General features: G+C 35.2%; 2 protein-coding genes across 4 annotated transcripts in view; one reads left to right on the plus strand and one right to left on the minus strand.

The window, feature by feature from the left end:
- The first annotated feature begins 197 nt into the window (after positions 1 to 197).
- LOC117342624 (adhesive plaque matrix protein-like) lies at positions 198 to 3,245 on the plus strand. Its single transcript, XM_033904822.1, has one exon. It carries the CDS (start codon positions 198 to 200, stop codon positions 3,243 to 3,245), a length of 3,048 nt encoding a protein of 1,015 aa, XP_033760713.1.
- A 712-nt stretch (positions 3,246 to 3,957) lies between these two features.
- LOC117341667 (protein Mo25-like) overlaps positions 3,958 to 27,168 on the minus strand; it is a 37,684-nt gene continuing 14,473 nt past the window's right edge. For all 3 annotated transcript variants that reach the window (XM_033903533.1, XM_033903534.1, XM_033903535.1), the window contains exons 2-8: positions 17,914 to 18,086; positions 17,122 to 17,286; positions 14,840 to 14,958; positions 14,443 to 14,611; positions 13,338 to 13,463; positions 12,817 to 12,960; positions 3,958 to 11,974 (exon numbers count right to left, since the gene is read on the minus strand). In XM_033903533.1, coding sequence (XP_033759424.1) covers positions 11,780 to 11,974; positions 12,817 to 12,960; positions 13,338 to 13,463; positions 14,443 to 14,611; positions 14,840 to 14,958; positions 17,122 to 17,286; positions 17,914 to 18,027 — 1,032 coding nt within the window. In that variant the 5' untranslated portion in view covers positions 18,028 to 18,086 and the 3' untranslated portion in view covers positions 3,958 to 11,779. The remainder of the gene's footprint in view (positions 11,975 to 12,816; positions 12,961 to 13,337; positions 13,464 to 14,442; positions 14,612 to 14,839; positions 14,959 to 17,121; positions 17,287 to 17,913; positions 18,087 to 27,168) is intronic.

Here is a 27,168-nt window from a genome sequence, read left to right on the forward strand (position 1 = left end):
CCTCCCATTTACTTTGTAAAGGAAGTTGCTGTGTACGAAAATATTTCTACAGCATCGATGTTCTTGCAAATTGATTGAAGTTATGAAACAAGATTTTGGCTGCATGCATTAAGTGTAAGCTTGAATGCTTTTCTCCCTACAGATACAGTAGAATGGAATTTTAAACTAATTTAGAATATGGTCTTGCTACAAGGGATATGTCTGGCACAAAAACCTTCAACCACAACTATATTAATAACCTATCCAGAATATTGTACCACAACACATCCAAGGTCAGAATACTGTACCACAACACATCCAAGGTCAGAATACTGTACCACAACCCATCCAAGGACAGAATATACTGTACAATAACCCATCCAAGGTCAGAATACTGTACAACAACCCATCCAAGGTCAGAATACTGTACCACAACACATCCAAGGACAGAATACTGTACCATAACACATCCAAGGTCAGAATACTGTACCACAACACATCCAAGGTCAGAATACTGTACCACAACCCATCCAAGGTCAGAATACTGTACCACAACCCATCCAAGGACAGAATACTGTACCACAACCCATCCAAGGATAGAATACTGTACCACAACCCATCCAAGGACAGACTACTGTACCACAACCCATCCAAGGACAGAATACTGTCCCACAACCCATCCAAGGACAGAATACTGTACCACAACCCATCCAAGGACACAATACTGTACCACAACCCATCCAAGGACACAATACTGTATCACAACCCATCCAAGGACACAATACTGTACCACAACCCATCCAAGGACACAATACTGTACAACAACCCATCCAAGGACAGAATACTGTACCACAACCCATCCAAGGACAGAATACTGTACAACACATCCAAGGTCAGAATACTGTACCACAACCCATCCAAGGACAGAATACTGTACAACAACCCATCCAAGGACAGAATACTGTACCACAACCCATCCAAGGACAGAATACTGTACCACAACCCATCCAAGGACAGAATACTGTACAACAACCCAACCAAGGTCAGAATACTGTACCACAACCCATCCAAGGACAGAATACTGTACCACAACCCATCCAAGGACAGAAAACTGTACAACCCATCCAAGGACAGAATACTGTACCACAATTCATCCAAGGACAGAATACTGTACCATAACACATCCCAGGACAGAATACTGTACCACAACCCATCCAAGGACAGAATACTGTACCACAACCCATCCAAGGACAAAATACTGTACCACAACCCATCCAAGGACAGAATACTGTACCACAACCCATCCAAGGACAGAATACTGTACCACAACCCATCCAAGGACAGAATACTGTACCACAACCCATCCAAGGACAGAATACTGTACCACAACCCATCCAAAGACAGAATACTGTAAAATAACCCATCCAAGGTCAGAATACCGTACAACAATTCATCCAAGGACAGAATACTGTACCACAACCCATCCAAAGACAGAATACTGTAAAATAACCCATCCAAGGTCAGAATACCGTACAACAACCCATCCAAGGTCAGAATACTGTACCATAACTCATCCAAGGACAGAATACTGTACCATAACACATCCAAGGTCAGAATACTGTACCACAACACATCCAAGGTCAGAATACTGTACCACAACCCATCCAAGGTCAGAATACTGTACCACAACCCATCCAAGGACAGAATACTGTACCACAACCCATCCAAGGACAGAATACTGTACCATAACCCATCCAAGGACAGAATACTGTACCACAACCCATCCAAGGTCAGAATACTGTACCACAACCCATCCAAGGACAGAATACTGTACCACAACCCATCCAAGGACAGAATACTGTACCACAACACATCCAAGGACAGAATACTGTACCACAACACATCCAAGGACAGAATACTGTATCACAACCCATCCAATGACAGAATACTGTACCACAACCCATCCAAGGACAGAATACTGTACCACAACACATCCAAGGACAGAATACTGTATCACAACCCATCCAATGACAGAATACTGTACCACAACACATCCAAGGACAGAATACTGTACCATAACCCATCCAAGGACAGAATACTGTACCATAACCCATCCAAGGACAGAATACTGTACCACAACACATCCAAGGACAGACTACTGTATCACAACCCATCCAATGACAGAATACTGTACCACAACCCATCCAAAGACAGAATACTGTAAAATAACCCATCCAAGGTCAGAATACTGTACAACAACCCATCCAAGGTCAGAATACTGTACCATAACTCATCCAAGGACAGAATACTGTACCACAACCCATCCAAGGACAGAATACTGTACCACAACCCATCCAAGGTCAGAATACTGTACCACAGCCCATCCAAGGACAGAATACTGTACCACAACCCATCCAAGGACAGAATACTGTACCACAACCCATCCAAGGACAGAATACTGTACAACAACCCATCCAAGGACAGAATACTGTACAACAACCCATCCAAGGACAGAATACTGTACCACAACCCATCCAAGGACAGAATACTGTACCACAACCCATCCAAGGACAGAATATTGTACCACAACCCATCCAAGGACAGAATACTGTGCCACAACCCATCCAAGGACAGAATACTGTACCACAACCCATCCAAGGACAGAATACTGTACAACAACCTATCCAAAGACAGAATACTGTACCACAACCCATCCAAGGACAGAATACTGTACCACAACCCATCCAAGGTCAGAATACTGTACAATAACCCATCCAAGGACAGAATACTGTACCACAACCCATCCAAGGTCAGAATACTGTACCATAACACATCCAAGGACAGAATACTGTACCACAACCCATCCAAGGTCAGAATACTGTACCACAACCCATCCAAGGACAGAATACTGTACAATAACACATCCAAGGACAGAATACTGTACCATAACCCATCCAAGGTCAGAATACTGTACCACAACCCATCCAAGGTCAGAATACTGTACCACAACCACTCCAAGCACAGAATACTGTACCACAACCACTCCAAGGGAAAAAAACTGTACCACAACCCATCCAAGGTCAGAATACTGTACCACAACCCATCCAAGGTCAGAATACTGTACCACAACCCATCCAAGGACAGAATACTGTACCACAACCCATCCAAGGTCAGAATACTGTACCACAACCCATCCAAGGACACAATACTGTACCACAACCCATCCAAGGACACAATACTGTACCACAACCCATCCAAGGACATAATATGGTACCACAACCCATCCAATCAGGACAGAGTTATTGCAACCAGCATACCATTATATGAACAGAATACTGAAAGCTCACAGCAATGCAAGTAAGTCAGAGAATTTAAAATGAATTCATTTTATATCTGCTGTGTAATATCTGCATTGGTTTACAAGAGTACATGACTAATTTGGAAACTTATCTTTTTTGTTTTTACTAAGTTACTAAGGATTCATGATTTTGTCCACTTTTGGAGGACATGATTAAAATTGACAATCCAAGTTTTGTCAATATAGCCTGGTATAATGTAATGTGGTTGGGTGGAGTGTGAAGCTGTCAGATTATTGACTCTAATTGGGGAGATGACATCACGCAAGGATTCCTTCATCCTATGACCTTGTTTTGTAAACCATAACGATGCTACCAGATAAATACGAACGATATCCATTGCATAGTTTCAGTGAAGAAGTCGTTTATATCAATTTAGCAAGAATGATTCCTTTTGGCCCAGCTCCTCGGGGCCCCCGGGGGGTTAGCCCCACCATATGTCCAATTCTGAATCCCCACCCCACGACGATGCTTTAAGTCAATTTTGTTTAATTCCAATTAGCGGTTATGAAGAAGTCAATTGTTAACGGATGGACAGACGCTGGACACCGGACACCATGGTATCGCATAAGCTCACCTTAGTCCTTCAGACCAGGTGAGCTAAAAATAACAATACATCAAGTTTGTTATCCCGTTCTTTTTAATGTCTTGTTTTGTTGATTGCCTGTAACATAATCAAATGGCCTTACCAATGATTTTTTTCTGTTTGATGAGGAACATAACACTGTGAAATACATTAATCATTTAAAATAATACACATGCATGTGCTACAGTATTCAGGTAAATATTTTACATGAATTATAAACAAAGATTCTTAACCAAACACTATAAATAGAAATATTTGTCAAAAAAATACACATTTCAAGTACTTTTTCCTTTGTTTCTAAATCAAGGTAAAGATTAGCAATATCATATACTAAGATTTAATCTGTGCGAACCAACATTTTGTTTCTTCAGTGTTAATGAATTCAGGAAAAATTGTCTCAGCAACATCTTTTTTCATTGTTTGTAAAATACAAAGAATATTCCTGAGACCTACAATCCAGCGTTCTGCATGATTTTAATGTCTTCAAAAACAAATTTTCAAGAAATACTGATACATTTTAAGCTTCATTGATTTTCAATACCAGCAAGAAGATGTTTAAGGTTTGGGGTCACCTGTTCAACCATGTGGGTTTTCGTTGGGCACTGTGCTGTGTAGGCCAATTTGATTAATTAATACATTTTTTCATATATTTTAAAATAAAATTTATAACAAAGATGATCTTTCACTCTGCTCATGTCTATGTCAAATTTAAATTATTTAACAAAATGTAATAATTTCATAATATAATAGCCTTTAGGCCTCACAAAAATTGCATGAATTCAATAAATTTAATATGACAAGGACACAAGTATATAAGGTCTGTATCATTAATTCAGGAAATTTCAATGACTCGCATGAATTACCATGGCAACAGTAATTTAAGTCTTATACGGCAGTTCTTCATTTTAAACACTATGAGGTATATTATATCATCTTAAAACAGAAAGTGTATTGACAAATCATTTTACAATTGGGATGCTCGTATACCGGTAGTAAGTCATGGAGAAAACCGAACTTAAACGTGTGAATTCTGGTTATCTGTGGAAAATGACATGGCTGATAACGTATAAAACTGTTGTTATTATAAGGTATTAAAATGCTGTTTAATAGCTATACTATTAATATATAATTATATACTTTTTACATTCTATATGTATCATGTAACTTTATTATCACACCGGAATCTATCTTAATCATCTTTTGGTAACACTTATTATTACATAAATCGCCCCAACAATTGCAGGAAATACGAAATGAAAAGCACCGAAGAAAAAAGTCTGAACTGAAAAAAAAACATGGTCATTTTTTGGGACATTTGGATAATCTAATGGATTCTGGTGCCACCAACGGTATATCTTACCGTAGGTTATTAAGATTTTAGGTGGGTATTGGCCTGAAGAGGTGAAGTCTAAATGTTTAAATTTTTATCCTTAAGATTTTCAGAATTATTATCTCATTTTTATTCCCAATATGCTGCAAACATGCAAGCATGTACCCGTAAGTGCATGCAGATAAAGATTTTGATCAGTCGACATGATTTTATTGAACATTAGGGATCAGGAATATAATTAATAATGAAAATGTGATTTCTTCTGTTTATAAGCACACAAAACATTGTGACATGATGAAAATGTGTGGTTATAATATATATAATGTCACACGTGCAACTAAATGTATATTACACAAAATAATGATTCAGAATATAACAATGAAAAAAACAACGAATCAACTTGTGTTTTTTTTAGTACAGGATATTTTACTTAATTTAAATGGATAAAATGTTTTCATAACAATTCTAACAAACTTGCAAAGTTACACTGAGTGTCATCAGGAGGTCTATTATACATCAGATCCAATTCTTTGCTAACAATGAATGATTTTTCCTTTTCTGTGCTGGAATGGTAAATATGTATTTAATAACAATCCAGTCTTACATACACAACATGTGTCATCACTGATTTCAGAAGTACATGTATCCTGAGTTGTCTGAAAATGACTGGTTACTTCCTTCACATGAAATTTAACAAAACTGGGTTGATGTAAATAAATGTGAGAACAAAAAAGGGAATCCTCTGGACATATTTGTCCTCCAAATCTACCATAAAGGAAGCTTTCATAACAGGATAATTCACCGACTGACATTTCTTTAGATTAATAACCACAATAGTTACATAATACAACTGTATTACCCCTAGAATCAAATGAATTTTTGGGATAGAGGAATTTTTACTTGACTGAAGAGACGTACCTCTTTACTAAACAGTAGCTAACGGTCAATATCAAGATTGACTACCATGAAGCCTACAAAGAATTCTGTTATATCAGTATACAACCCTCAATATAATAAATACAAAGGAACGATGGTGAGTATAGACAATATATAATGTTACAGGGTTTACGCTATAAAGTTAATACAATGAAGAAATCATCGCAAATAATAACATGTAATTACTATATATCATGATTGATTTACTTGTGCCAATGATAACACGGAGGATAGGAAAACCACACATTTACAGGGAGCAAAATGTACAACATTATAAACCATCTAGCTTTAAAAGTCCCAGTGATCCTCCCAAGAAATTTAATTATCAAAAGAGTTCTCAATGATGATTTGGTATCAGATGTATTTGTTAATATCTATCAATGGGTGTGCTTTACCCATAATGCACCATTTGTGGACATAAATTATAAAAAAAAACATTAGTATTAGCATTATTCGTATATTAACCTTTCTGATTTTGCAGTAAGTAAGCAGAGTAACATTTTGATCAATCAAAAACTTAAGTTAAAACATTGGAAAACAAGCCTTATCTAGTCCATCGTTACACAACATGATGACAAACCAGGATACATTAAATGTACATATCCATATACAATAGGAGTAAGTGGCTGATCCAGATGGACAGTGTCACACCCCTCTAATAACAGTAATCTAGTCAACTGTCATTTATCATTACAGTTAAAACTACACTGGACATCTAAACAAGCAAACACTAGTTCTTATGTGGAAACCTTAAACATGGAGGTAACATAAGGAAGAAGTTTGTACATTTTAAACTCATCATCCATTGTCTCGAGTACACTAAATATAGCCACACTCTCTCTCCTACAAGGTCTGTAGTCTCTTTATACGACCACCTGAAATCAGGTGTAAATAAGCTACAATCATATAATGATCAATTTCTGACAACCGATATAGCATTCCTCTGTTAGTGACAAGGAAATGTAAATAGGATGCCTGGCAATGTTAGAATAACCAAGGACATTTTTAAAAAAAACCTTCCGAAACAATGTTCATACCATTAATCCTTCAGATAATTTTAACAGAACACAGGAATTACCTTAAGTTTATAAAACCTGAAAGTTAACTATGTGATCAACAGAAAGCTATATAGAACTAACTACTGTGCCTACAGTAAAATGAAGACCAGCACACCGCATGTCTAAAGTTATTACAGAAATACTATGATGTATTTGAACTTTCTTTTTACTGACTGAGACACATGGATTTCTCTAGATGTACTTATAACTAGCTGAATACTGTGTACATTTAGTGACAAATGTGTTTAAAAGTTGACAGATAGGTAGACACTTGTTACAATACTTAATATTTTTACTGAAGGTAACAAATGCCTTTCTCAATGTTTCTATATAATATTAATCAAATCATAAAAAGAAGAAAAACCAAAATGACATCTAAAATTTAAAAAAAAAAAGTGAAATTTTAAACTTAATTTACACCTTAGAGAAATATGAGAAAAACTTTCTTTTTTATTTATAAATGTATCAACTACATAAATTAACATCTATCATAAACCTTGTACATGTATTAATATAGATGATAAGTTTACATTACAGTTTCTATGTACTTTTTATTAATACTTTATACATTGAGTTACCTAGTGTGATAACAGAGACTGATAACATTCACAGAGAAGTTACATTTGCCTATACTCAGATAAGCATATCAAGGTGTATCTATGTAAGTTAGTAAATATTATCTTCTATACTAGTACACAGCAGTATTAGCACTTCCAAGTATACATCAATAATAATCTTAATAGCACTAAATATATATATCACAAATCTTTGAAACTTAAGAACAAGGTATTGTAATAATCACAGATACTAAAATCCATTGTTCTTTTGACAGTTTTAAAACAGTAACTGTTTTATTACTGGTCTGTCTATAGTATTAAGTCAGAAATTACTAGTGAAATCACTTAAACTTACAGTATTGGTTTTTCTCCTCCAAAATTTCCTGTGAAATGCCAGATTTTACTCTCGAGGGGTGAATTTTTTCTTTCTTTCAGATTTTGACTTATAATACTTTGAACTCAATTTTTATGATTGCTGAAATCTCCAGAACATATTTTTTTAACTTGTATTAAGATATCATCTGTTAAGATTTGTAAGATATTATATTAAAATAAAAATCATCAGCCCATTTATTGAATACAGAATCTGCTTTTTCTTTATATAAAAAATGTCTCCTAGAAATTTGCCATTCACAGAAATAATTGTGCTAGATATCAAATATTCTTTGGAGAAAAGCATAAAACCATAAAAGTTCAAATAATGAACATACTTCATCTTTTCAGCTATTTTTTTTAGTTGTCTCCCCTTGCAATAGCAAACCTCATGCCTCTAGTCATATAAAGTCCCTACATTGATAATTTTAGTTTCTAGGACATATTATGTATAAACTTTTATTGTGTTTTAATTTGCCTTAATGATAGCAACTGAAGCTTCATAAACTTTGGTCTGAATGCTATATTAAAAGATTCAGAACAATGAAAGTCACATTATAACACGTATGTCTATAGACAGACAATGGGAAAAAACATAATCAACCAATCAATATCTTCTTTATGATTATTTATCTGTGCTATTAGTTTTGTCTTACATCTTTGGTGGTGGCCACTTATGGTAAAGAAGAGTATCTTGTAACCATATTCTTCCCTGAGATAAACTTAGGATATTAATTCTCCATAAACACATTTTTCAGAAAGGCAGTTACAAGAATAACAAGGATGTCTTATAACTTATGTTCAAACAAGAAATATATACCCAACATTGACTTGAATGTTTAATATAAATTTACACAAGAAATATTCCTTCAATCTAATTTTCATCTTATGTAGAAAGTTAGGACTTCATAGGAAATGAATCCTCTACCTTACAAAACCATATCCCATTTCACATCTCCTTTTTACAAAACTCCTCATCATATTCATATGAATCTCTTATCCCTCATTTTACATCACATGTATCATGTATTGTTCTTTAGTCCATATTCAAAAATAAGATATGACACAGATTTTACTTTCTGGGTGCAGAAAATATTTCCAATAAAATATTCATCATGTATGTACTTAAAAACTGCAACAAGCTGTACGAGATCCATGGTATTGGAACATCCTGTTTAAAAACTTGTTTCAGGTGTTGCACACTCTTTGTTAAGTTTTCCGAGAAATCAAGGTGAAAATTTATAACCATTTCATTATAGAGAACCTGGTTTATACAATACTAGATTAATATCTGATTAAATTATGTTTTACAGAATGTTAAAGACCAATCTGTAGAAGTCATTATTTTGTCATTACTGATTGTAAAACATCACAAGATACTGATAGAAGGCTATATCTATACTAAGCCTTATAATAAAAATTCTTTTCAAATTTCTGCAAAACATTCAAATAGTTCAAAATATACTGTGCGTAAGAGCTAGGTTTGGGGAGGAAACAGTTTAAAATTTAGAAATTACATATTAATATGTTTCTTTTAATGTTCTAGATTATACCATCTTTCCACATATTACTGCACAATTGGTTTCCTTTAACAATGACTTGGATTTCAAAAATACAGCATCGTTCATGAAAGCCTTAAGAGGCTAAAATAACTACATGTAACATTTATTGTGGTAAATTTTAAACTGTTTTCTGTAAACATGCCAATATATATAAAGTAATAGAATTGTTAAGTGGATCTTTTATAGGACCACATATTAATATACATCAACAAAACCAAACATCACATAAAATAATCCATTAAATTCACTAAATTATGCATAAGTAAAACATAAGATACATTTAACTACTGTCGGTCCCATATATTTTCTAATCAGATTTTATTCAACATCATAAATACTCTACCTATCAAACTAAAGGTACCAATTTATTACTTTTATATTGTATACAGCTCGAGATTTCATCGTAAAATAAAATGTAAAAACAAATTTCTTAATGACTGAAACAGTTTTTCAACAAATTTTTAATCAACAACAAATCTGATATGAAATCCAAAGTCTCCCGTCGTCATTACACGTTTAGATTTTTTTCTAATATTTCAAATCCCAAATTAATTGATGATGTAACAAAGAGTTGTAAAATAATAAGTAAAGATTTGCAAAGAAACCTGAGAGGCTGTAGATTTGAAAAATTTCTGCATGATTAATAAGATTATATATATGGTGACTTATGATTAAGAGTTAATAACCTGCAGTAATCCATTGTATATCTCAGATTCAGTACTAACATTCTCTTGACTAAACAAAAAGTCTGAAAGGAGGACCTTGATTTCAAAAGCTGACAAGTGTTTCACTAACAATGTAACAAAAACCTACAAAAAGGCATATTTATCTAGTTATATGGCATATAATGATATAACTGTGTCCTAAAGAGAAAGGACAACCTGTATACTCACATCACTACTTCACTTACTCAATAAAAATAGTGTTGTCCTGCACATTTTACAATACCAAACAAAACTACGAAAATAAACAAATTAATGACATAAATCAAACCCCCCCACAAGGAAAAAATCTGTAGACTTACCAACTGGGGAATATTTATTCCGTCAGAATCATTCTCAAGGAATACTTTATATAGGTATCATACTTTTAAAATTACATAACATACTATTGTTGAATAATTGACCAGATCAGTAAACCTGCTGTCAAAACTTATGACAGCTAAACCAATTTTAATCCTACTGTCAAAACTTACGACAGCTAAACCAATTTTAATCCTACTGTCAAAACTTACGACAGCTAAACCAATTTTAATCCTACTGTCAAAACTTATGACAGCTATTAAACCAATTTAATCCTATAGCTATGTACTGTCAAAACTTATGACATCTAAACCAATTTTATCCTACTGTCAAAACTTATGACAGCTAAAGCAATTTTAATCCTACTGTCAAAACCTATGACAGCTAAACCAATTTTAATCCTACAGAGTTTTAGATGCAAAACTATATTTTGTAGAAGTCGTCAAGAAATCTGATATCCATAGACTTAACGCTCCTTATCAATGCTTTAAAAAGCAAGTGAAATTAGCAATACAAAGCATATATTTTACTATTGATAAATATTTGTGAAAGCATTGGAGTTTCCAACATTCTACAGGAATAACAGGAGTAGTACTCTGCAGTTATTTAGACAATTAAGCTGGATGTCGGACACATTGTACAGTGATAGCAAGAACACTGTACAAATGTAGATGACATCTAGTCCTGTACCTAGTAGATTTTGCAGAGGAATAATATTTAGATCTACATTGTGACAACAGTACAGAAGCGCTCCATGTAAGCGTTTCTAACACTTGTACGTAGTAGATGGCACACTACTACAGCTACAGGTTCCTTTTGTTCTAATAAAACAATGGCCACCGCCTATGTCTGAACGTAGTCAAATGTAGAGTGCCTTGTTGTATAATTCATACATTTTTACCTATAGCGACCACTTATAGTTTCAATATACATTGCATCTCGAGTGGTCACTCACATCAGACATATTGTATCTAATGCGTTGACTCCATTAGGTGATGTGTGACCCACCACTTCAGCGACTTCATTTCACCTCCATCTGATCTTTCGGGCCAGACAGTTCTGTGATTTGCTTGATGAGATATGTTTTTTCGTCAATGAATTGTTCATCCTCCGACCGTTCAGTGTGGAATTTGGTAAGAAAGTCTACTAAGCGCTCCTTGTTCCGTAACAGTATATCCAGAATTGGTTTTGGCTTGTTAGGGTTTGCTACAAACACCTGAAAGTATTTAGAAATAGCAACACTGTAATACAAGCTGATAGTGTAGAGAAAATAAATTTCGAAAAGTTAAGATTTAACTTATCAGTCAGTAACTTTCCTTAGAATTTTTATAGTAATGAACTAATTAATCAGTAACTATCCTGAAGCCTAGTAGAGGAACCATAGCACACATATGAACTTGGCAGAAAGTTGGTTCTTCTGGAATCTCTCCAACTTGAGATTTGTCTCTTCTGGTCTTACTGCAGTATTATTCCATATTTTTTCCCAACAAATCTGTTTTCATGCTTCCTGCTTATTTTGTTTTCCTGAATAATTTTTTATAGATTGTTTTTACCTGGTCTTACTGCAGTATTATTCCATATTTTTTCACAACAAATCTGTTTTCACGCTTCCTGCTTATTTTGTTTTCCTGAATCCTTTTTATAGATTGTTTTTACCTACTTTACAACCATTGATAGAGCCGAAGTAATCCGGTCTGTAGTCCATATTATGAACCAAGGTAAGTAACACTAAACACAGGATGTATATGATTAATAAATACCAACCTTTTTCTCATGGTTGGGACTGAGGATGTTCACAATTTCAACCTCAGAGAAAGAAATACTAATTTCTAGACCTGCTTTTGAAAACACAATATATTCTAAGCTGATTAATACAATAAAAAAAATATATTCACCGATAATTTGTCTTACTTAAGATAATAAAATGTGACTCTCCCTCCGATTTATGATCGTTATAATATCATTTCTGTATTATTCCAGTATTTAATTGAACCTTTGTCATGTTAAATGCTTTGCAACTTTAACACTCTTTTTCCAAATATTGAAATATTCTCAAACCTTGAACACATGGAAGGCCTCAAACTGTATATTACGACTTTTCTCGCGCAGCATATTCATCATCAGTTTGAGGTTGTCTGGACTACTGATGTAGCGGGTCATTGTAGTGAAATTATGTCGGTCTAGCAGCAACTCTCCTAGTAGCTAAAACGTAGAGAAGATATATTAATTTCTTGTGTCCAAAACAGAATTTTATGAAACAAGACTACCCAATGAAACACATTATAGTTCATGTACTTTAAAATACTTTCTACTTCAACTTTTAAAAGCGGAGAGTTATATAGGTCACCTTACTTTAACAAAGTGGTATAGGAGTTAGCCTAAGAATTGGAAGGGTATTTATCATTACTCCTTCCTATTACAAACTAAATATCTCTTTGCTAGAAACTTTATGACAGAAAACAGATTATAAGTTTTTATCTATATCTGGTCTTGCATCAATTAAACCAGTCAAAAACACTAAGGTCATCTATAGACAATAGTCGTAGAATGGTAGAATTTTTATGTTACTCGTTACTTACTTTCAGGGCTTGTCGTCTCGTTACATAGTTTTCTGAACTGAGCAACTTCTGGTAGTTGACAAAGAATCTATCATAGTTGGCCTCTAGAAACTCGGCCGACAGTATTTTGTGTCTAGTAAGTAATTCCTGCAACAAAATAAAATTGGTAAGAACCTACATTGACTGTATAATGATGCAGTGGGCTTCACATACAAATTGTAGATCAATTTCAAATGCAAATCTCTTCTGTTAACTCTTTCCGTACTTTGTTTTCTTTCTGGATTCTGTACTGGAAGTAGTTATTAGCCTCGCCCCCAGAAGTTTAAACAAAATGGCAGACTACATGTGCATCTTTGATATGTTGTTTTTACATATAGAAACACAAAGGTTAGTGTTATTTTTGGACATTATTGAGAAATATTTAACTAAATTAGATCTAGATGTCGCATTGAACACTATGAAACGTCCTAGACACTGATATCTAAAATGAAAATGTAGCAAGCCGCCATATTGTTTACATTACCAACCCATTGAGAAAATGTCACCTTATATTACTCTAGTGGAAAAAAGTAACCTGAACAAAATAAACACAAATTTATCAAGCAAAATGTTTGTTTCAAAATTCTAAAACATCCTTTATGTGTCGGGTGCTGTTTTTAACAAATCAACAATTAATAACGTCAGCTTTAGTCTGTAGTCGACAGCGGGAAAGAAGGAGCTTGAAATTATGTCAACTATAGTCGACAACGATACTGAGAGAGTTAATCAACAATTTTTATCAAAAGAGAATGAAAAGAGAACATTTTATTAAAATAATTACACTTTTTGAAGGTAAAGCTAGTAGACAGGAAAGAATGTTAGACCAAATTGGTTGTTTTTTTAAATTAACACTTATCTTAAATGCATTGTTTCAAGTTTGAAATAAAAAATGTTATCACTTAATGAATTTAAAAGTACACCTCAAAAATAGTTATGTATTTGTAGTACTACTGACTGCAGCTTCCTATCTAAAACCTGGTGTCACTTTGAACTTATATTCCCTCTTCAATAGATTTATATAATTATCATATGTAGGTTTTGTAATAATCATGTTCTATAAATCTGTACAATACAATTTGTTTGTTACCTTAAACGTAGAAAATGCATCAGAGGCGATATCAAACGTTGACAGTTCAACGTAATCAAAAAATTTATAAAAGGACTCGTGATATAAGAGTATTTTGGTGAGACTCTCTATGCGACAACATTCTCGTAGCATGCGTCCACCAAGTAAGGCCGTCTCTGGCTCCTCATACCTACAAAACATTACAATACTTTATACCACAGACGAGGACTTACATGTATCTATATATATTACATCTTTGTACAGTGGAAATTATAAGAAATTATCAACATGATAAAAATATATCATTGCTGTGTATATCATCTCTAGTGATAAATATCAATATTCTGTCATTATTGTGAAACGTAAAATTGTTTATCTAAAAATTCAAACAGATATTTCAAACATTACAAACACTTACTTATTTAAAAGTTCAAACAGGACCTCCTGTTTGGTACACAGGTATTCTACTGTTGGCATACGTGTACCAATTTGTCGTCTCAAAAGGTTAGCGAATATTCTATCAATATCCTTCCTACCCTGAAACAAAGGGAAAAACAACTCAAATTAAAAACATTTCAATGTTCGCAAAAACATTTTAATGTTCCTAAAAACATTTTGCTTCAAAATTTTGCTTCAATATTTATATCTATATCATTGTTTTGTGATTGATAAGATTTGTCAATTATGGATGAAACAATTAATTTGATGAGCATGCATATAACTTTGATCTGCATGTACCTAGAAAGCTAAATCGATAAGGTGTTTGTTTTTCATCAATGTAATAGATTGAGTTGTGTATGACCTTGACCTTCCTGTTTATACTTCAGTTTGATGACCTTGACCTTCCTGTTTATACTTCAGTTTGATGACCTTGACCTTCCTGTTTATACTTCAGTTTGATGACCTTGACCTTCCTGTTTATAATTCAGTTTAATGACCTTTACCTTCCTGTTTATAGTTCAGTTTGATGACCTTGACCTTCCTGTTTATACTTCAGTTTAATGACATTGATCTTCCTGTTTATACTTCAGTTTAATGACCTTGACCTTCCTGTTTATACTTCAGTTTGATGACCTTGGCCTTCCTGTGAAAACTTCAGCTTTATGACCTTTACTGCCATGTAAAAACTATGTCTAGGGTAATGAGATGTTTGATCAGTAGATTGATGATAACCATGACATGCTATATAAACACCAGCCAGTTGATAAGAAAATATAACCTTGTTTTCTATTGGCATGCGCACATTGAAGTTAAAAAGAGGGCAACTTTTTTCTTTAAGCAGGATAGCTTTCTATTTTACCTACATACCCCAAAGTCAATGCATATACATATTGTACATGTACCTATGATAATGAGATACATATGGTTGGTGGCAATATGACCTTCATCTATCAGAGTCTAATATGGGAAATTAAAACAAAGCCTAGGCCTATAATCCTCAAAATCAATACACAAGAAATACCTTGACCTTCTAACCTAATGACCTGATGAACAGCTGTACATCTAGGACCTATATACCTCAAAGCTGACCTATTAACATAACGACATGATGAACAGCCGTACATCTATGACCTATATACCTCAAAGTTGACCTACTTACCAAATGACATGATGAAGAGCTTGTACATCTATGACCTATATACCATTAAGTTGACCTACTAACTTAATGACTTGGTGAACAGCAGAACATCTATGACCTATATACCATTAAGTTGACCTAATAACATAACGACATGATGAACAGCTGTACATCTATGACCTATATACCTCAAAGTTGACCTACTTACCAAATGACATGATGAAGAGCTTGTACATCTATGACCTATATACTACAAAGTTGACCTACTAACCTAATGACCTGATGAACAGCTGTACATCTATGACCTATATACCTCAAAGTTGACCTATATACCTCATGACTTGATGAACAGCAGAACATCTATGACCTATATACCATTAAGTTGACCTAATAACATAACGACATGATGAACAGCTGTACATCTATGACCTATATACCACAAAGTTGACCTACTTACCTAATGACATGATGAAGAGCTTGTACATCTATGACCTATATACCACTCAGTTGACCTACTTACCTAATGACCTGATGAACAGCTGTACATCTATGACCTATATACCATTAAGTTGACCTACTAAATTAATGACTTGGTGAACAGCAGAACATCTATGACCTATATACCATTAAGTTGACCTACTAAATTAATGACTTGGTGAACAGCAGAACATCTATGACCTATATACCATTAAGTTGACCTAATAACATAACGACATGATGAACAGCTGTACATCTATGACCTATATACCACAAAGTTGACCTACTTACCTAATGACATGATGAAGAGCTTGTACATCTATGACCTATATACCACAAAGTTGACCTACTTACCTAATGACCTGATGAACAGCTGTACATCTATGACCTATATACCATTAAGTTGACCTACTAAATTAATGACTTGGTGAACAGCAGAACATCTATGACCTATATACCATTAAGTTGACCTACTAAATTAATGACTTGGTGAACAGCAGAACATCTATGACCTATATACCATTAAGTTGAACTAATAACATAACGACATGATGAACAGCTGTACATCTATGACCTATATACCTCAAAGTTGACCTACTAACCTAATGACATGATGAAGAGCTGTACATATATGACCTATATACCTCAAAGTCAATGCGGATTAGATGTTTGATGAGCAATATCAGGGTGCCAGTATTGTAGACCTCCTGGGCCAGCTGGGCTACAACTTCAGTTGACGGCTCCGAGTCAGCACTGCCATACAGCATAGTTTTCATCACTTGCAGGTTCTTTGTCAGGTCCTCCGATACCTGGTCATCAAATGTAATAACCATTCAAAATCAGTTTAAATCAAATATAAATGTAAATGTATTAAAAAAAAAATTCTGCAAATCAAGATTTCATTGAGAATATATGTTGAAATTAATAGTTTATTACAGAGACCTATATCTGTACTGTATAAGCTGAGCTTATCAATTACGAACAAGAATTGCAAGAAAAAATATCTGACTGTAATATAAGCCATAAATGGTAGTACATGTACATGTATGATTAGTGACTGGCTGATGGTTTCTATTTCAAAATATTTTATTGTGTATCATGTATGAATGGATTAGACAACAGGCTAAGCCTATACTGGTCCTTTCCAAAAACTGGCTGATGATTGTTATTGTCTAGAACTAATGAAAACATCAAATATCTTAATCAATGCAAAAATTGAAAAGTCATTTAATAATTATAAGTGGATACGATACAACATAGTATCGAGATAAAATTTTCCTAACTTTGTCCACCTACATTAACTTTTCATGTGTTATAATTGCTATGATTGATGAACTTTTTTGTCGGTCTGATAGCCCTTGGCGGACTTGGTGCCCAGATTAATTTGTTCACTTACATAAACTTTTCATGTGTTATAATTGCCATGATTGGCGTACCTTTTTGTCGGTCTGATAGCCCTTGGCGGACTTGGTGCCCAGGACCTGCAGCTGGTCCTTGATGGCCCTCACTAGTTCCTGGGGACTCTTTTTGGAACTCCCAAAGAACGGCATGGTGCTGTTCTACCAGGTCAAAGGTCAACACAGAAATGGTACAGGAATAGGTGGTATGTCTGAAAACAAGGTCAAAGGTAAATGTACAGTACATGTCAATTATCACATGTAGATGGTTGATAAATAAATACTGGCAGAGTGCACGTGGTACATGTATGAAGTGAAGGTCACAGGTCAACATCCTAATGCAAGTGCATCTGTGTTGGAAACAGGTACATATACAGTGAGTGTTATAATTAGAAAATTAAGGTCAAATGTTGAAAACAGTTGAATGTCACAATATAAACAATATAATGCAACAGCTGAAATTAACCAATACCTTCGAAGTAAGGGAACTATACATTTAGTGTCCATTAAAGAACATTAACCAATATATATACCTTCGTGGTAGCGTGGTAAGGGAACTACATTTAGTGTTCATTAAAGAACATTAACCAATACCTTCGAAGTAAGGGAACTACATTTAGTGTTCATTAAAGAACATTAACCAATACCTTCGTGGTAAGGGAACTACATTTAGTGTTCATTAAAGAACATTAACCAATACCTTCGTGGTAAGGGAACTACATTTAGTGTCCATTAAAGAACATTAACCAATACCTTCATGGTAAGGGAACTACATTTAGTGTCCATTAAAGAACATTATCCAATACCTTCATGGTAAGGGAACTACATTTAGTGTTCATTAAAGAACATTAACCAATACCTTCGTGGTAAGGGAACTACATTTAGTGTCCATTAAAGAACATTAACCAATACCGTGGTAGTAAGGGAACTACATTTAGTGTCCATTAAAGAACATTAACCAATACCTTCGTGGTAAGGGAACTACATTTAGTGTCCATTAAAGAACATTAACCAATACCTTCGTTGTAAGGGAACTACATTTAGTGTCCATTAAAGAACATTAACAAATACCGTGGTAAGGGAACTACATTTAGTGTTCATTAAAGAACATTAACCAATACCTTCATGGTAAGGGAACTACATTTAGTGTCCATTAAAGAACATTAACCAATACCGTGGTAGTAAGGGAACTACATTTAGTGTTCATTAAAGAACATTAACCAATACCTTCGTGGTAAGGGAACTACATTTAGTGTCCATTAAAGAACATTAACAAATACCATGGTAAGGGAACTACATTTAGTGTTCATTAAAGAACATTAACCAATACCTTCGTGGTAAGGGAACTACATTTAGTGTCCATTAAAGAACATTAACCAATACCTTCGTGGTAAGGGAACTACATTTAGTGTTCATTAAAGAACATTAACCAATACCTTCGTGGTAAGGGAACTACATTTAGTGTCCATTAAAGAACATTAACCAATACCTTCGTGGTAAGGGAACTACATTTAGTGTCCATTAAAGAACATTAACCAATACCTTCGTGGTAAGGGAACTACATTTAGTGTTCATTAAAGAACATTAACCAATACCTTCGTGGTAAGGGAACTACATTTAGTGTCCATTAAAGAACATTAACCAATAGCGTGGTAGTAAGGGAACTTACATTTAGTGTCCATTAAAGAACATTAACCAACACCTTCGTGGTAAGGGAACTACATTTAGTGTCCATTAAAGAACATTAACCAATACCTTCGTGGTAAGGGAACTACATTTAGTGTCCATTAAAGAACATTAACCAATACCTTCGTGGTAAGGGAACTACATTTAGTGTTCATTAAAGAATATTAACCAATACCTTCGAAGTAAGGGAACTACATTTAGTGTCCATTAAAGAACATTAACCAATACCTTCGTAGTAAGGGAACTACATTTAGTGTCCATTAAAGAACATTAACCAATACCTTCGTGGTAAGGGAACTACATTTAGTGTTCATTAAAGAACATTAACCAATACCTTCGTGGTAAGGGAACTACATTTAGTGTTCATTAAAGAACATTAACCAATACCTTCGTGGTAAGGGAACTACATTTAGTGTCCATTAAAGAACATTAACCAATACCTTCGTGGTAAGGGAACTACATTTAGTGTCCATTAAAGAACATTAACCAATACCGTGGTAGTAAGGGAACTACATTTAGTGTTCATTAAAGAACATTAACCAATACCTTCGTGGTAAGGGAACTACATTTATAATTTAGTGTCCATTAAAGAACATTAACCAATACCGTGGTAGTAATGGAACTACATTTAGTGTCCATTAAAGAACATTAACCAATACCTTCGTGGTAAGGGAACTACATTTAGTGTCCATTAAAGAACATTAACCAATACCTTCGTGGTAAGGGAACTACATTTAGTGTTCATTAAAGAACATTAACCAATACCTTCGTGGTAATTATAAGGGAACTACATTTAGTGTCCATTAAAGAACATTAACCAATACCTTCGTGGTAATTATAAGGGAACTACATTTAGTGTCCATTAAAGAACATTAACCAATACCGTGGTAGTAATGGAACTACATTTAGTGTCCATTAAAGAACATTAACCAATACCTTCGTGGTAAGGGAACTACATTTAGTGTCCATTAAAGAACATTAACCAATACCTTCGTGGTTAGGGAACTACATTTAGTGTTCATTAAAGAACATTAACCAATACCTTCGTGGTAAGGGAACTACATTTAGTGTTCATTAAAGAACATTAACCAATACCTTCGTGGTAAGGGAACTACATTTAGTGTTCATTAAAGAAAATTTCATTAACCAATAACTTCGTGGTAAGGGAACTACATTTAGTGTCCATTAAAAAAATAAAGAACAGACAACTGTAAATGGTACATATATATATGTACACAAATATATGGGAGGCCAATATAATAGTAACAAGAGGCCCATGGGCCTTAACGGTCACCTGAGATTTGAAATATTTCAGTTAATTAAATTGACCATTTTTGGCCCCGCCCATAAGCCCCTAGGGGTCAGTCAGGGCCAACATCTGCATATTATCAAACTTTCATCCCATGCTGAAAATGTTTACCAAGTTAGAATTAATTCCAATAGAAATCAAACAAATCATTCAAAAACGTGATTTCCCTATATAAACTACAGTAAAATTTACCCCCTCCCCAGGGGTAAATGTGTGACCCCAGGGTCATGAAATTCACAATTTTAGTAAAGCGCCTTAAGACCCTTCCATCTATAAACAGTATTTGATTCTATCTTATTTCGGTCTGAAAAGAAGATTTTTGAAATTTCAGTCAATTTGACCCTTTTTAGCCCCGCCCATTAGCCCCTAGGGGTCAGTCAGGGCCAACATGTGCATACCCTCAAACTGCCATCCCAAGCTGATAATGTTAACCAAATTAGAATGAATTCCAATAGAAATCAAACATATTACAGTCAAAAATGTGATTTCCCTATATAAACTATAGTAAAGTTTACCCCCTCCCCAGGGGCAAACTTGAGACCACAGGGTCATGAAATTCAAAATTTTAGTAAAGCACTTTAAGATGCTTCCAACTACAAAGAGTATTTGATTCCAACTTATTTCCGTCTTGAGAAGAAGATTTTTTAAATTTCAGTCAATTTGGCCCTTTTTAGCCCTACCCATCAGCCCCTGGGGGTCAGTCAGGGTCAACATGTGCATGCCATCAAACTGTCATCCCATGCTGACAATGTTTACCAAATTAGAATGAATTCCAATACAAATCAAACAAATAAAAGTCAAAAATGTGATTTCCCTATATAAACTATAGTAAAGTTTACCCCCTCCCCAGGGGCAAACGTGAGACCCCTGGGTCATGAAATTTACAATTTTGGTAAAGCACCTTAAGACCCTTCCATTTATGAAGAGTGTTTGATTCCACCATATCTGAGAGTAGAGAAGAAGATTTTTGAAGTTGTAGTCAATTTGACCCTTTTTAGCCCCGCCCCTCAGGCCCCTGGGAGGTGGGGACCATATAATTTACAATTTTGGTTGACCTTTAGACATAGAAGCTTCCTGCCAAATTACATGGAATTTGGTTTAGGGGTTTTGGAGAAGAAGTCGAAAATGTAAATTGTTTACGGACGCACGACGCACGACGCACGACGACGGACAAAAGGGCAAAGGTCAACAGACAATGGTGGTACACATATTTCAAAGTTGTCCAAAACTATAGAAAAATCACAAAATACAAATGGTCAGTGCAGGTGTCCTGAAACTTCAGTTGTTCAAATTGCTTTTTCTGAGATCTGCATATATTTCAATGATAGATGTTTACAATTAACTGTACAATTTCAATGTACACTACCTTTATATGATTTATAGGAAATAAATGTGTGGTTATTTCTACAGTACACACAATACAGGTATATTATTATACATATATTATACATGTATTGTGTGTGGAAATAACCATGCATTATATATATAATTACATTCATGTAGCAGCATTATAGTTTGTGACTCCCTAATTATAAATTACAAGGAAACAGAAACTGTAACAGGGAAACATGTCATCATAATATTCCCCTGTACCTCATTATAAGCTTTACATTAATTGTCACAACAATGTGGTCACAGTGACGTCAGGTTCATTAGTACACGTTTTCGTATGTTTGCCATTTTTTTTATTAATCGAAAATATTCCAACAGCAAATAGCCTCTGTAGCATGTATAATAGTTACTTTAACACAATAAATATTTGTATACAATTTATAACAAATTAACAGCCTTATACTTAAATTGTTAGCTATAACAGGTGAGTGCATGAGTACTAATTAAAACTAGCCTGGATCTGGTCTGTGACCTATATAGCTATTGATAATAATATACTGTATCTACAGCCAGGTTATAACTTTAATGACTCAAAAGCCACCTCAAACAATTATCACTAAGGTCTAATTATTACATCATTAATTATGGTAAAATTAATCATCAAACCATCAAAGAACCATCACTCCAGTAATGAGGAGAGAATAAGCATCTGCTGTTAATTACCAATTATATGTAAGTATAGATGGATGTATTGGGCTAGTATATGTATATGTATTATAGGTAACTCCTGTAAAATTGAGGAATTCATGTTTTCACAGAGACACCAACCATAAATTGATTAACCAAACCAGACTTTCACTAAAATTCCTTAATATAAGGAAACACCAATCCCATAACTTTAATTTTAGGGATGCATGAAAACGCATGATTCAATAATGCTTTCCTAGCTATAGACATTATTTTAAGTTAGTTTAGTTTAAACATATTTTATTGTATCATAAATTTACAACGGGATAGGGCACAAGTTTTCCACCTTATATAAAGCCCTTTCCCAAAAACAGTATACAACACAAATATTTACATATTTTAAGTTACGAAAATTCCTTAAGCTGAGGTACTTTGATGAAGATGAAATGGCCTGGTATATGTATATGTATATAGGTTTGATTCATCAGTGACTCAGGGTTTTTATAACCTACCAATCAAAACAAACTTGCTCATTCATAAAATTAGTTGATTACATATATAATAAGTACGTATACTGGTACCATATACATTTTTGTATATATACATAATAATACAATGAAAATTTACAAAAGTGTACATGAAGAGGTTTGCTGTGGATAACAATAATACAGTAACAAACCCTCCAGATCTATTCACTGTACTGTTCTGAAATGTATCAGAGTGCAGTGAACTTTTATATTGATTTACTATAACATGTACATAACCTGCCAGACATACATTGCAGTATATATATATTAAGTGTATGATCTAGTCTCAGCCAGCCCCACACATATATAAAGCTATACTAGTTTAACATTTAAAATCCATGACATCAACGTTAACCCCCTTGTTTATCGTCACACTTATCACTGATAAACCAGTGTTTCCTGATCCATTTCTCTTTCTTTATCCTTCACATTTCCCTATAAATCTACCCTCAGTGCATTGCCAGACTCCTTTAGTATACAGACAAAAGGCAGTCTTCACAAAATGGCCACTTATATTAACTTTTACTGTAACGGTACACGTAGTCATCTTACCGAAATCTCCAAAGACACCTGTATAGAGGTAGCTATATAGTATACGTATGATCTACACTCCAAGCAGTCGCATTATAAATTATATACTGACATATCATACAGGTCAGGTCCTAATTATTACAATGCACGTGAAGCTATGAAATGTCCAGCACTTGCGAACAGCTACATAAATATTTATTATTATTGATTTTAGGTAGTAATAATCATACAGTTCTAATTTTAATGACTTCAGTTTGTCTCAGTCAGGGGAGGTAACTCCTAGCGATATAATATTAGTTATTTTAATTAGTTAAAAATGTTATAATTATTCCCTACACGACTCCACCCAATGCTAAGGTTTCATCTCATTGACTAAAGTCAATACTCTGTCGTCGTTAGTCACATTTAGTTATTGGTTTAATTTACCACCTAGATGACTCTCTGCCCATTATTGCTAGGTTTCGTTTCACTGACTTTAGTCAGTGCTCTTTTGGTGTTAATCATAATTAGCTAGTTAATGGTTTAATTTACAGCCTAGATGACTACTCCCATTGCCATGTTTCATGTCACTGATCTAAAATAGTCATTGCTTTCTCGACGTTGATAAATTACTGGTTTACCACCTACATGACTCCACCTATTGCTGGTTTTTTCACCTATTGCTGGTTTTTTTCTCACTGACTATATATAGTCAGTGCTCAACTGTCAGTGTTTAATTGGGGCCGCAGTGGCCGATTAGTTAAGGTGTCTGGACACTTTAGCCTTTTGAACATACATAAACAGAAGGACTCTGTTTAATCTGCAACGGACTCACCTCATACAATATGACGTACAAAACCTGAATACATCAAAAGTCGGATTTTCAGTTCAGATCACATGTTTGTATGGACTAGGAGTCAGATGTACAGTCCAGATCACCTGTTTGTATGGACTAGGAGTCAGATGTACAGTCCAGATCACTTGTTTGTATGGACTAGGAGTCAGATGTACAGTCCAGATCACATGTTTGGATGGACTAGGAGTCAGATGTACAGTCCAGATCACATGTTTGGATGGACTAGGAGTCAGATGTACAGTCCAGATCACATGTTTGGATGGACTAGGAGTCAGATGTACAGTCCAGATCACCTGTTTGGATGGACTAGGAGTCAGATGTACAGACCAGATCACATGTTTGGATGGACTAGGAGTCAGATGTACAGTCCAGATCACATGTTTGGATGGACTAGGAGTCAGATGTACAGTCCAGATCACATGTTTGGATGGACTAGGAGTCAGATGTACAGTCCAGATCACATGTTTGGATGGACTAGGAGTCAGATGTACAGTCCAGATCACATGTTTGTATGGACTAGGAGTCAGATGTACAGTCCAGATCACATGTTTGGATGGACTAGGAGTCAGATGTACAGTCCAGATCACATGTTTGGATGGACTAGGAGTCAGATGTACAGTCCAGATCACATGTTTGGATGGACTAGGAGTCAGATGTACAGTCCAGATCACATGTTTGGATGGACTAGGAGTCAGATGTACAGTCCAGATCACATGTTTGTATGGACTAGGAGTCAGATGTACAGTCCAGATCACATGTTTGGATGGACTAGGAGTCAGATGTACAGTCCAGATCACCTGTTTGGATGGACTAGGAGTCAGATGTACAGTCCAGATCACATGTTTGGATGGACTAAGAGTCAGATGTACAGATCTAGACCAGATCACATGTTTGTATGGACTAGGAGTCAGATGTACAGTCCAGATCACATGTTTGGATGTACCAGGAGTCAGATGTACAGTCCAGATCACCCGTTTGTATGGACTAGGAGTCAGATGTACAGTCCAGATCACATGTTTGGATGGACTAGGAGTCAGATGTACAGTCCAGATCACATGTTTGTATGGACTAGGAGTCAGATGTACAGTCCAGATCACATGTTTGGATGGACTAGGAGTCAGATGTACAGTCCAGATCACATGTTTGGATGGACTAGGAGTCAGATGTACAGTCCAGATCACATGTTTGGATGGACTAGGAGTCAGATGTACAGTCCAGATCACATGTTTGGATGGACTAGGAGTCAGATGTACAGTCCAGATCACATGTTTGTATGGACTAGGAGTCAGATGTACAGTCCAGATCACATGTTTGGATGGACTAGGAGTCAGATGTACAGTCCAGATCACCTGTTTGGATGGACTAGGAGTCAGATGTACAGTCCAGATCACATGTTTGGATGGACTAAGAGTCAGATGTACAGATCTAGACCAGATCACATGTTTGTATGGACTAGGAGTCAGATGTACAGTCCAGATCACATGTTTGGATGTACCAGGAGTCAGATGTACAGTCCAGATCACCCGTTTGTATGGACTAGGAGTCAGATGTACAGTCCAGATCACATGTTTGGATGGACTAGGAGTCAGATGTACAGTCCAGACCACATGTTTGGATGGACTAGGAGTCAGATGTACAGTCCAGATCACCTGTTTGGATGTACTAGGAGTTAGATGTACAGTCCAGATCACATGTTTGGATGGACTAGGAGTCAGATGTACAGTCCAGATCACCTGTTTGGATGGACTAGGAGTCAGATGTACAGTCCAGATCACCTGTTTGGATGTACTAGGAGTCAGATGTACGGTCCAGATCACATGTTTGGATGGACTAGGAGTCAGATGTACAGTCCAGATCACATGTTTGTATGGACTAGGAGTCAGATGTACAGTCCAGATCACCTGTTTGGATGTACCAGGAGTCAGATGTACAGTCCAGATCACCTGTTTGGATGGACTAGGAGTCAGATGTACAGTCCAGATCACATGTTTGGATGGACTAGGAGTCAGATGTACAGTCCAGATCATATGTTTGGATGTACTAGGAGTCAGATGTACAGTCCAGATCACCTGTTTGGATGGACTAGGAGTCAGATGTACAGTCCAGATCACCTGTTTGGATGTAATAGGAGTCAGATGTACAGTCCAGATCACCTGTTTGGATGGACTAGGAGTCAGATGTACAGTCCAGATCACATGTTTGTATGGACTAGAAGTCAGATGTACAGTCCAGATCACATGTTTGGATGGACTAGGAGTTAGATGTACAGTCCAGATCACATGTTTGTATGGACTAGGAGTCAGATGTACAGTCCAGATCACCTGTTTGGATGGACTAGGAGTCAGATGTACAGTCCAGATCACATGTTTGTATGGACTAGAAGTCAG

The sequence above is a fragment of the Pecten maximus genome, chromosome 14 (assembly GCF_902652985.1).
Source record: "Pecten maximus chromosome 14, xPecMax1.1, whole genome shotgun sequence".
Taxonomy (NCBI): domain Eukaryota; kingdom Metazoa; phylum Mollusca; class Bivalvia; order Pectinida; family Pectinidae; genus Pecten; species Pecten maximus.